The sequence below is a fragment of the Sylvia atricapilla genome, chromosome 1, assembly GCF_009819655.1.
Source record: "Sylvia atricapilla isolate bSylAtr1 chromosome 1, bSylAtr1.pri, whole genome shotgun sequence".
In the NCBI taxonomy this organism is placed as follows: Eukaryota; Metazoa; Chordata; class Aves; order Passeriformes; family Sylviidae; genus Sylvia; species Sylvia atricapilla.
Genome location: NC_089140.1, coordinates 86893133 through 86905901, shown reverse-complemented (window position 1 = coordinate 86905901; position 12769 = coordinate 86893133). Strand labels below are relative to the sequence as shown.

The 12769-nt window shown below is 36.2% G+C and overlaps 1 protein-coding gene across 1 annotated transcript in view; it reads left to right on the top strand.

Moving 5' to 3' along the window:
• Window positions 1-12643, top strand: part of TMEM245 (transmembrane protein 245) — a 73700-nt gene extending 61057 nt beyond the window's left edge. Inside the window, exons 15-18 of the mRNA XM_066327167.1 lie at window positions 5254-5354; window positions 6687-6861; window positions 8993-9187; window positions 10236-12643. Coding sequence (XP_066183264.1) covers window positions 5254-5354; window positions 6687-6861; window positions 8993-9187; window positions 10236-10281 — 517 coding nt within the window. The 3' untranslated portion in view covers window positions 10282-12643. The remainder of the gene's footprint in view (window positions 1-5253; window positions 5355-6686; window positions 6862-8992; window positions 9188-10235) is intronic.
• Window positions 12644-12769: the final 126 nt, after the last annotated feature.

Genomic DNA, 12769 nt, shown 5'->3' with positions numbered 1-12769 from the left:
TTTGATAGAAGACTATATCACTTTATCTGATTAGTGTCATTACTAGCCTGCATATGTTGGAGCTGTTTTGTTCAGTTGTATCATTCATGAGGAGAAATTAATTTCAGCAGCGAAACTGTTGAAATCTTGTCATGGAGTCATCTCTGGAAGTAATTTGCATATTTATATTGCTCCTGAAATGATCTTACTCTGTCAAGAAACATTTCCTGCCACTTCTGCTTTCTGCTTTATTCATAGCTGGAATCCATCTTGGTGCACTTAGCTTACTTTCATGTTAAATTTGAAACTAAAATATAAAGAGGGTCACTTTTTTTATCCCTAAAAGAACAGAACTTAAAGAGGGTCAAAGAACAACTTAAGGAGTTTTTTTCAAACTGAGCTCTTTGAGTCATTTTGTTCTTCAGTGTTCACCTGGCGGTTGCTTGAAATTTGGGGGATCATTGTAGAAGAAGAATACGTTGGCCTTTTTAAAGATAATAGCTGTCACTGGTAACTTGTCTTTTGCAATAGATCTTGGTGGTGTGTGAAGAAAGAAAGTTCTGTACACACCACCAAGAGTTCTTTGGTTTTGAAGTTATGGTGACAGTGAGTGTTAATTTCAGCTGGGGTAAGACAGCACTTACAGTGTTCCTGCTCTCCAGGCATGAGTGTACTGGCTTCTTTCCTAGTGGGATTGCAACTATTTAAGCCACTGCTTGTGAGTTGGCTGGGGAGTGGAGACCTGAGCTATTTTGTTAAAACTAACTCGTCATTTAACCATTGTCATGAATTCATCGTAAAATTGAAAAAGCTGAATGCTTTGTAGAAAGTGTCATGGCACATAATGAAGACCGCAGGTAGACAGAGGAGGGGTCGTCGGGGACAGAAGTGAATCATTGGAGCAGAGGAATGGGGAGAACTCCTTTCCTGAGACACTTCTGAGCTAACCTGATCTGAAGATAAAACCATGAAACCATGCTGTGAAGTTTTGAATGCATTTCGCTTATACTTTGAATTCTCTTTTAAAATGTGATGGTTGTATTCTCAAAAGATACTGAATAGCTGAGGTCTTATAAAACATCATTTTGAATTAGTCAGTTCTCCATACAGAAAGGTTTACAACAAAGATGTAGCACAATCCTTTTAGTGTCTACTTAAACAATATGGGAAAATACCAAACATCAGTGGTGTGAGGAAGGTGACAAGAGAACAAAATTGTATTATTCTAGCAGTATTTCTGGCTGAGGGTGTACCAAGCTTGCATTTTAATTGTATTGTAAACTGTTGTGTGGATTGTAAAGTGTTTCGTAAGGAATTTAGACAAAGGTACTTCTTGCAAACTTTTCCAAAAACGAATAGTGCTTTTGTCTAGTTTTTACTCTTATGCCCATTCACACGCCAGGGTTCATATGCCTGTTCATATAAATTTAGTATAATAACCAGAAAATCCCTCTTCTGAACTTATTATATGCTTACTCTAATCTTTCTGGTAACTCAAATTCTCATTATTTCAGCCCATATGCTCTTCTTTCCTCCAGTGCTCTGGGAACAGAGAGATCTAGAAAATCAAATTAACTTCAAGGTCAAAAAATCCATTATCTGAGCTGAAGGGCTCTTTTCAGCTGGTGTTGTTGCAGCATTATGTTGAAATTTTTGAAATCTCATTGTGTCAATAACAGTGACAGACTTTACCTGCAGGCTCTGTGAAGTGAACCTGAATTCAGGTGGACATACATTTGATATAAACTACAGTAGTAATAAAAGGGAAGCTCAATCAGTAAACGAGAAAAAAAAAATCTACGAAACCCATAAACTGAAAGGTGGCCTCTCCTTTGTGAAGTCTACAAGCAAATTCCCTAGCTTAGGGACACAACTTAGTAGAAGGACAAAAAAATTAAAAAAAGCTACCAAAGCCACCAGAACCCCCCACCTCCTGCCCTGAAAAAACCCACAAAACCAAAACCACCACCAAAAAAAAAAAAAAAAAAAAGTAGGCCAGCTGTGCAGAATCATTTCAGAGAAGTTTCTTTATTTTTAATCTGAATAATGTGAAGCATAACCCATGTCCTCTGATTTTTTTTTTTTTATTTTACATGCTTTTCAAAGCTCAGTAAAATGGAATATGTATGTCTAAGTATGCCTTATGCCAAATTGGCATGAAGTGTTCATAAATTGCACATTTGCAGATGACAGCTCTTGCAGGTAAAATGGTTCATCCAGATACGGTGCCAAAATGAGACGTGATCAGAAATTATATTTTCTGATTTCTGAATCATACAATTACTCTTGTATATAAAAGGAAGCTGTATGTGTGCCAATAATGTATTAAGAGATGAAACTTACCTTCAATCATAATTACACCAGGAGGATCTGCATTTTAGAGATGGTAATAAATTCATGCAGCACATCCACATTATCTTTAAGGTCTGGTATCTCAGGTGCAGAGTAGCTGAAGGAAACTACTGATAAGATTCTGACTAGTATTTTCAGAAATTTTTTTTTGCTGCCTTAACCATGAAGCAAAAGAGAGATGAACTTCCAGAATTTAAGCTACAATTTTTAGTTTTTGTGACAGTTACCAGAAAGTAACAAATACGAGTTTTCAGAGAGATTAAGGTTCTCCTGGTCCATACCTGCCACAAAGTAGTGTCCCCTGTGCCTTTAGTGTGATGTTTTGTGACTTCAGTTGAGGCGAACACAAACCAAGGGGAAGGAGAAGAGGAGAGGGAGACCAAGTGCAGCCTCTTCTCTCTTCCTGCTTGACCACTGGCACTTCCCAACTTCCCAGCACTGTGTGATGGCTTCTCCTCTCAGTGTATTAATTGGGATGTTGGAAGCATGGAGCCAGAGAGATGCTGTACTGAGTCTGTCAGAGGTATGCACTGTTTGGCCATTGAAATTTATTGTATCAACTTGCAGAATGACGTCAGACCAGGACTGCCTGTTAGTCCTGGACTGTTTCTTCTGTTGTTCTCCCAGTTCATCTGACTCCCAAGTCCTTGAGCTAAGACTAAGAAAGCAACTTGTTTTATAGACACCTTCAATATTTTTTGTTCCCTGGGTTGCTGTTTCTCCTTTGGTTAACATAATAACACTGTCTTCCCTTCTTTTGTAGTCTCTCTGGGAAAATCTAAAATGACTGCTTGTAGATGGATATTTTAATTTTAAGTGAAGTTGATACTTTTCTCAAGCTAGAGGCCTATCTCACCTCTTGTACACTGAAATGTAGTTTTGATGCATACATATAGAAGTTCTTAAGACCTTGTTAATTTTAGTACAGTACAGAAAACATCTTTTTGGAAAAAATAAAGGGATACTCAGGGGCTGTTATAAAATTTTTTTGACAACTGTGATGTATTTGTGCCACAGCTCCTGTTGGATAAGAAAAAGATTTGCTTAAAGATTACTGCACAGGCTCTTCTTAGAAAGATAGTATGCTTCTATGATGTCCTCTGAATGAGTAGACATGAGTTAAATATCACCAAAAATGCAGAAAATTAAGACTTTTGAGTATCTAAAGTATGAAGGTATCTTAAATTTTTAATGCAAGTTCACATTTTGCATTATTACTCTGGCCTTGGGTTTGGGGTTTTTCTTGCCTCCTTGCCATTTTTTATTTATGTCTGAAACTTCATTTCTTATAACTCAAACACAAGTGAGTATGTCACTCTTCCAAATTTGTAGATTTTGTATATTTTGGTCTGACTTTCCATTTTAATATAATAAAAGTTCATCTAAATTGAGAAGTGTTGAGGCTTTTTTTTTTTTTTTTACTGAGGCCACCAAATATTTGTAAATGTTCTCTGCCTTTCTTTTTGCGCCATATAATTCTTGGCTGTCAAAGATTAGACTTCTTACTTCAGGTCATTCTTTAAAGCTTGCTTTTTTTCCTCTATTTTCCCATTCGCTCTTTTGAAGAGGAAAATGGCTGACAACAGTTGTTTCTGGTTAGTCTGTTAAGAGAATCTCACATTTTGAACAGTCGTGTTGGTGTGTCAGATTTATTATGCACTCATAGCTTCCAGTGAATGAATTTTAAATAAGATAATTTTTATTCTGAAGTCATGTAGAAATCTAAAAGTGAGCCCTTAGGTAGGAAACAATGGCAAAAATATTCACATTGCCTACAGAAATAATAATGAAGATAGTGGCCAAAGAAGCAAAAACTGAGAATCTTGGAATTCTTTTTGGTACCTCAGAAAAGATTCTACCTAGTAGTTTAGTATCACAGAAGATTGCTTTTCTACAAGACTTTACGGACTCAGTGGAGGAAGGAAACTGTGCTGTTAAACACTTTAGATCCAGAAAGGGCTGGGTTTTTATGCCCTTCAGAGATCCCTGTTGTATGTCTTCTGTCCTCTTTGCCCTGCTGCCAGGGTTCCCAAAACTGCCAAGACACAATCACCATGAGTTATAAATGGAACTTAACATCGGGAAACTTCACATTTTTCTTTGCTAAGAGGGTGTATGTGCCACCACTTCTTCAATGATGTAAATGTTCTGAGTTGGGGGACTTGGTTAATTTGATCCAAGCTCAAATAGTGATTTCAGGAGACTTCACTTCTCAAATATGGGTGATAAACTGACACAATACAATAATGAGATTTAGCAGTTTGAGATCATGGTTTTTGTAGACCTAAGGCATGAATTTCCAGTTCAGTTATAGGATATTCCACATGTGTACGTGCACTAGTGCTGTAAAAATGTCACAGCAGTTAGTTGCCTGTTTGCTGTCTCATGAAACCATGAAACTTAAGAGAGGAGAACTTCGGATGTAGATCCAACAGGATTGAATTAGGTTACCTGATTTATTATTTGGTTTTTAATAATGTAGCCTAGTGAGCAACCTAAAAGCTGGGGTGATCCTGTGAAAAAGAGTAGGTATAGAAATGTAAGCAGATAGAGAAAATGCATGAATGAAATGAAAAAGAGGAAAGAAAAAGTAGTTTGTACATAGAATGGTACTGCTTAGAAGAGGGAAATAAGGTTATTCTTGATTGAGAATGTGGTCTGATACTTGAGCAGTTCGTTTCAAGGAATTTATCCCTGGAACCTATTGGGTTTTGTGTTTAAATGCTTTTAATTAGGTATGTGGTGAATATTTATTCTTCTCAGAGGGAACAGATGTATAAGGGATTCAGTGTTACATTTTGAGTTGTGTTATTTGTGGCACTGATGTCTTTTCATTATTGAAAGCAAACTCCGTGCATATCTTCATAGGTCTTGGAATCCTCATGCTAATAAAAATTAACAGAGTTTCTTTGATCATTTTAGAGGTGTGTTTGATGCTTCCCTGAAAATGGCTGGGTTCTATGGACTCTACACTTGGCTGACTCACACTATATTTGGGATTAACATAGTCTTCATACCATCTGGTAAGAATTTGAGCAATTATATTTATAAATAATACTATGTAATTATTTATTGTAAAAAAATCAGAAATATTAAGTGCTGCTGCCAAGCTTAGGTCTGGTCTTGGAGAATGTGGCTGTGGGAAGGGTGGAGAGAAGGCCCTGATTGCTGTCTTACCTTTGTGCCTTGCATTTTTCTGTTTTCACAACACATTCTCTGCCAGCTGTTTTACCTCTTCTTTCTGTTTTGTTTGCTGTATCCAGTTCCTTCTCTCTTGTATTCAGTCCGAGTGTTTTCAGATTTTAACTTTATTCTACATATGTTGGCTTCTGTTTCTTTCACAGTTGACAGGTGCTGGTCTTTCAAGATGCCTATTTATGAGGGATAATGTGGTATCATAGAAGTGCATGATAGAGGAATGCTTCTTATTTTCAGTACCGTTGTCTGACTGTATTACCAGTCTCTGGTTTTCTTATACCATTTAATCTTAATTTTGGAAATGGCTGGACAGTTTCTTGGAGAAAAACCTTCTTCTCTGCTGTTCCTCTTATCTCTAAAAAGAATGATAATAATAGTAATTGAAAAATGCTTGCGTACAAAAAAGCATAAGGAGAAGCTATGAAGCAACAAACCCCAGTATTATGGAAAATGGCTGTATAGTAAAGTGCAGCTTCCTTAAAGGCCTTGATTGTCACTACATCTACTTAAAAAGTAATCAGTCTTCTTTTTTCCAACTGCATGCAAAATCTTAAAAGTTTTTGCTTTTTGGTTAATGAAACAAAACAAAGTCAAATACCCCACCTAATTGTGCTTTGTATAATATTTATTTCTGGTGCATTAGATTACACCAGGATCTGTGGTAACAGATCTGTATTGCTTTAGATTACAGCAGGTCTTTGTTATAAGCAGAAGGGTGTGCACCTGTGTGCACATGTTTGCCTACAGAAATATGTAAGTCATAAATCTCATGTTTGCCTGCTTTCTCCTATTATGGATGACTACAGGAGATGGAGTTAAATTAGAGTGAGACTTGGGTTCCTTTGCTTTCTTACACAGTAAGAAATGTACATGATTGGTATAACTTAAAGTTTTTCTAAAATGGTGCCTCTTAACTCCTTATGACTGTCACTTGCTAAAGCTCTTCTGTGTGGGGAATGGTGTAATTTTCTTTTTTCCTGAACCACAGCTATAAAACACTAAGAGCCTCATGTGGCACTTCTTCAGTGCTTTATTTATAACAGTTGGTGGAAGTGGGACTTACTGGTGTGGCAAAAGTGTCAGAATGTAACTGTAAATATATTTGTGAAATATGTTTCTGTGATCTTTTTTTTCACTTCTGCTTCTGTGTGCTCTAGCATTAGCAGCGATCCTTGGAGCAGTGCCATTTCTGGGGACATACTGGGCAGCAGTCCCTGCAGTCCTAGATTTGTGGCTTGTGCAAGGACAGGGATGCAAAGCCCTTTTGCTCTTGGTTTTTCACCTCTTGCCAACCTATTTTGTAGATACAGCAATTTATTCAGATATATCAGGGTAAGTACATTGAAAACTTTTTAAAATTAGCATTGTTAAAATGATTGACAATCACTGATGCCTTTAATTAAAGGCATTAATTTTTCTGAAGTGTGCAAAGCAGTATCTTCAAGCACAGGAATACCCTCATAGTAAGCAGTTTTACTGGTGTAAGTGCCCTCATTTTCCCAGACCTCTTTTCGGTGAACTTTGACACTTCAGAGGTCTTGAACTCAACGTTGGCAAAGTGAACTCTTTCAGTTGGGAATGTTAGAATTGGTGTATGTTTTTTATTTATCAAATTATTGACTAAGGGTGTGTAGCATTTCCTTTTTATGTCCTAATGCCAGATGATGCTGCAGAGCAGATAAAACCATGAGCTATTTAGGGACCAAAAAATAATAGAGTTACTGTAGAATACGGACATAAAGTGGTTCAGTTCTGTGTTGTTAGAAATTAGTGGTTTTATTTACTAAATATAATGACACTGAACAGAGAGTACCTAATGATAATATGCCCAATATTAATATGCTTAACGTTAATACTGATTTTCATAGACTGTGATTCTAGTTATTTTGCATTAATGAAAGCTAACAAGGAAAGTATAATCAAATTACATTTTTTTTATCAATAAATCACAGATAAATTTAAGGCAAGTAGCTATTTACATACAAATAATTCTTCTGCTTACTAGAATACATTTTTTTGGACTGTAGTGGATGCAAACTCTGTTTACTGTCCAGAAAATGTATGGGACAGAAACAGATTTTCTGACAGTGAAGGAAAACTGTGTTCTTCCCAATGAATTGAACAATAAGCATCATAACGTCTTCCAGATTAGATTAAACCTATTTGAAATAGCTATAATTAGGTTTTGCAGGGGTTTTAAATGGATTACCTTTGTACTATTTCATCAGGTGATCTGTTGTTTAATTTAGAAAACTAGCCAAAATAATGTTTAAACTGAAGCAAACGTTGGAAAAAAACTGAAGTTTCTAAAGGTTTAGAAATTAATAGTGTCTGTTGTTGGAGAAACATAAAACTTCAGGTCACATTTGTCCCCTTGGGAAAGCAGTCTGGTCTCCTCCCAGTAGGTTAAGGTCTAGGTGAGTTGTGATTGAGGTGGGTATGATTTAATAGGTCATGTTTCATGGCCTCATTTTGCACACAGTTACGATAAAGGCAAAGACTTAAAATTTGGTAATTCAGTAGAAATCAGGACCATTGTAAAAACCCCAGGAACTGCTGGATCTCTGAACTGACTAGCTGGTATTTTCTATGTATTGCACGCAGAATTTAGAGGAACTTCCTGATAATTGTCTGCCAAGTTTCAACTGTAGTTTTTCTTCTACAATTCCATATTACTGTCATTATTTTAGGCATAAAGAATGAAGAATGATGAGCAGATTTTGTGTAAATGCTGTTGGTAGGATTCACATTTTGCAGCTGAATACAGGTGCAAAATGTGAGTCTGAGACAGAAAATAAAAAGGCATGATTTACTTGCTGCCATAAGAGCTCTTATCAAAAAGTTCTTCTGGCTCCAACTTTCCAGTAAATATTAGAATGTTCATCAAAATTTGGATTTGTTTTTCATCTGAAAAAGTTAAAAGCTAATGATAGCAAAGTCTGGTAGGCTTTTTTATAACAAAATGAGAAGACATGGCTATTTCTTTAAAGACTGTATGCTAACTATTCTTTGAAAGATGCATTGCAAGTTACTATCATCATGAATGGCTTTGCTCAGAGGTCCTATTAGGACATGTTGCTGAATTTGTTAAACTTCAGCAGTTCTTGACCATAAAGCATTAACAGTCTGTGTAACCAACTATATTCTCATTCTCAAAATGGAAGTGTGTTTGCCATTAGGTCTTTCAAACATTCTTCGACAGGTGTCTGTGAAGTACTCACTGTGGATCTTGCCAGCGTTCCGTGCTACAATAGTGTTTGATCTATTGTGTGGAAACTGCACAGAGTACAGCTTGGAACCTTTGTGCAGTCATTCAGACCACAGTTTGTAGTGTAAATAATGGGTAGCTGTAGGTAGCTCTGTCATTTCCTAAGCTTAATAAAACTTCAGTATTGATTCACATTTTGTAATTGATAATGCTGTGTTTGTTATTCTTATTTTGATTTTATTGTTTTTGTGGCAGAGGTGGTCACCCCTACCTGACAGGCCTTGCAGTAGCTGGTGGAGCATATTACCTGGGACTGGAAGGGGCCATCATAGGACCAATTCTACTTTGCATACTTGTGGTTGCTTCCAATATATATAGTGCCATGTTGGTGAGTCCAACAAATTCTGTGCCCACTCCATCACAAGCAACATGGCCATTACAGATTTACCGGTGAGCTATGAATGTCTTACTTGTATGAATTATGTTTTCACACACATCAGTGTACATATGCACAGGTGTAGGGTATGTGTGCCTGGGCTTTATATAAGAGTGTATACTCATATCTGCATGATTATTGCAGTATTTGAAGAGTATTCAGCTGTCCCATATTTTAGAAATAAAAAGTATGGCTAAGTAAAACACTCACTGGAATATGTATACTGGAAGTGTTTGTTTAATGTCTCTCAGCCTCTTACAGAAGGCTCATTTAAAAAAATTTGCTGATAATACACATAATTTGTATGTTGTCCTATATTTGTATGTGTCCTATAATTTATACGTTGCTGTTGTGCTAGGAGATGATTAAACATTATTTTTAAACTATTACTCATGTATATATTAAGAGTTCATTGCCCTTAAAAAGGGGTCTGCCCCAAAATACTCATTTTTATGTCCTAATGTACAATACTGCAAAATACAAACATACCAAGATTTTTTTAAAATGTTATATCATTATATGCCATTTTTCCATTAAAAGTATGGTCCTTAGTAATGTAATTGTTGAAGTTACAAAATTATTGAATATAGAAATGCATCTTTAAACTGTACAGTTAGGAATGGGATAATAATAATTATACAGTTAGGAATAAACTCATAATTTAATAACTACTTAGAATTGTAAATCACATTGTGACAATATTAACAACAGGAGCTATTTCAATGTTTCTACTGTCTTGTTAAACTGTATAGGTTAGTTCATTATGCATATATCTTGAAGAGGATTCTCTGCTTGTCAGAAATAATTCTTTACCTTATTTACATGAATAGTCCTGTCTTCTTTCATCTGGGTAATTTAGGAGAAAACCCACTAATTGGACCTGTCTGTAGTCTCTGGCTTGTAAAAGTTACATTCCAGTTGCTGTGCATGACACAGATTGAGCTTCCAAGTACACGAAAATCTTCATGTGTGTTTGGTTCTCTTATTTTATGGGAAACAATTGTTTGGAATCACTGGGCAGATTTGTGTCTTACTTTTCACTTTTCTTCCCCCACCTCCTAGGTCACCTAGAGAGAGTCCTGAGGAGATGAAAATGTCTGCAGAGTGATGGAGGTGCTGGGCTGTACCACTGCAACATGAGGGAATTGCTGTCTTCTGTCTTGGGTTCACAACAGCCATGGCCTTCTGTCCCTTCCCAGCTGTGCCTGGGGGCAGCTCACAGGGAAGCATAGACTGGGTTTTAGGAGAAAGCATTAGAACATCTGCTGGCCTTACATGATTGTGCACTTTGCCTCTTCAAGAGAGAATGTCTCCTTCTCACAGCTTTGCATACCAACAGACGGTCAGCTGCCTTGTTGAAGACTTTGAAGACCTTTTGTCTTATCAAAAGAATAGTTAAGAAGACAGGTACTTCCACTGGAGTCATTATCTTATCTACTGAAATTACTAACTTGGCTTTTATTTATTGGGTTATTTGTCTTATTAAACTGTAGTAGCTTTAAAGAAAGCTGTAATTCCAAAATATTTATTTTTAGTCAATCTGGTGGCAAAAGAAGGGCAAACCACTCATTGTGAAATGAAAGTATAATATAATAGTTTGGTCCTCCTAAAGGTATTTCTTCATAAGCTTCAACCATCATCTGTAACTCATAATAACACTTAAATATTATTCTCTTACATGCACTGAAATTTAATGTTGTCGGAGACTAGTATTTTTAATACCTTCCTGATATTAATAGAAATGCAAACTGTTAAATGTGGGTTTTTCTCTTACTGACATAGGACTTGTTTAAATAGTTTAATCTTACCCCCATTTGCAGCAAAATCTGATAATATTTTGCTGTTTATCCACCCTCCCAGTGGAGTCATCTTGTCAACTAAATTTAATTAAAGGCCTTAAGTGTTTTCAGACAGTAGTAATGTAGGATGGTCGCATCTCCTTCCAGTAATTGGAAGTTTAATGGGGATTGTTTAATGTTGGTTTTCAAATGCTGTGGCTGAGTTTAATTCACTCTTTAAACAAATTTTACTACCAGAAAGAAAGGGGAAAGAGCATGGGTTTTGGCATAGTTCAGCTGGGGCTTTTTAACCCTGTAAGCATCTGGCCAAATATTTGAGATATACAATATATCTTAAAATATTAAGGTATATCTTACTAATAAACAAAGATCCTGAATTTTTGAAATGATGTATTGCCTAGGTCACAGCATCAAATCCTCTAGTGTTTTTCTTCTATATGTAATTTTGCTTAAAATGCGGCTTTGGTGACATTTAAGGCCTATTGTATTGATTGTCAAAACATTTTGACACAATGGGTCTTTATAAATAGATCCTTTTTGTAAATGGGAAGTGGGGGTTTTTGGTAAATATTTCATACTTGCACAGCTTTTCCACAAATCAAATGAGGCCCTAGATACAAAGTAGCAGATGCACTTGCTTAACCAAAGAACCACCATTCAGTTTCCAGTAAGTTGAATTGATTTCAGAGTTTGATTGATAATGAGTTGTCCAAAATAGAGGCATGCCTTGTATTTATTTTTGACAGTAATTCAATGCTTGACACAAAGGGATCTTTTCCAGGGATAGGGGTATCTAAGATGTGTGCACAGACAGCTTGCAATAACTGAGATGTTTGTTTTACTTGAGTTCTAGGAGTGCTGACAGATTTGGAAGGTTCTTTCTATGATATTGTATGTGTTTTTACATTGTTTTGAAAAATACACTGCCGTAGGAAGTGATTGGAAAGAGTACTCTGATACTGAGTAAAGAAGAAAGTCCTGCCACAGGTTTGCAATAAACAGGCTGCCTAACAAGACACAAATAGTCTGCTCAACAGATTCTCAAAATAAGCTGCTGCAATTTTACTGATGAAGTTGTGTGTTTTAAGTGAGAGGTGTTGAGTATGCTGTTTGTGCACACTTGCAGGTGTGTGCTTGAGGGACAGACTTGGGCTTAATTTAGTAGGTTGACTCAGGTTTATCAAAATATGGAAACATCCCATTTAATATTTTAAATTCTGAAAGATCTACACATCACTTTCAACTAACTGCATAAGAAAAATGTGTTGCTTGAGTCAAATATCTGTTTTATCTCCTTGGTTTTGTGGCTTATGAAAAAGCTCAAGTGAAACACATTTTTATAATCGTTGCTGGCTGTGGTGGAGGATGTGGTAAAACCTGAGGCTTTCCTAAAACACTCCTGCAGATTTCTAACGAGCTGGAATGAGACCACCATGATAATTAGGCAACTTCTTTATTGTATTACTATTTTTTTAGTTCACAGTTTTGCACTGAATTGTTATGTTCTTGTCATAGCTTCTTGTAGACAGCATTTAAAGCACCCCTTTGCTCACTGGTCAAGACATTTATTGTCCACATTTGCTATCCCATTTTCTGAGACAGTCTTTCATATTTCTGTGGTACTCGACTTAGTAATTTTAAAGAGTCATTAAAAAGCATTATTTTGTTTGGTTTTAAGTTTTCTTCTTCCCCTTCAACCAATTGCCTTAGATCAAAGAAGGACCTCTGCTATGAAGATTAAAACCATGACTGAGACACCGTTAACTTCAGTAATGCAAATGAGAAAATCACCTGAGA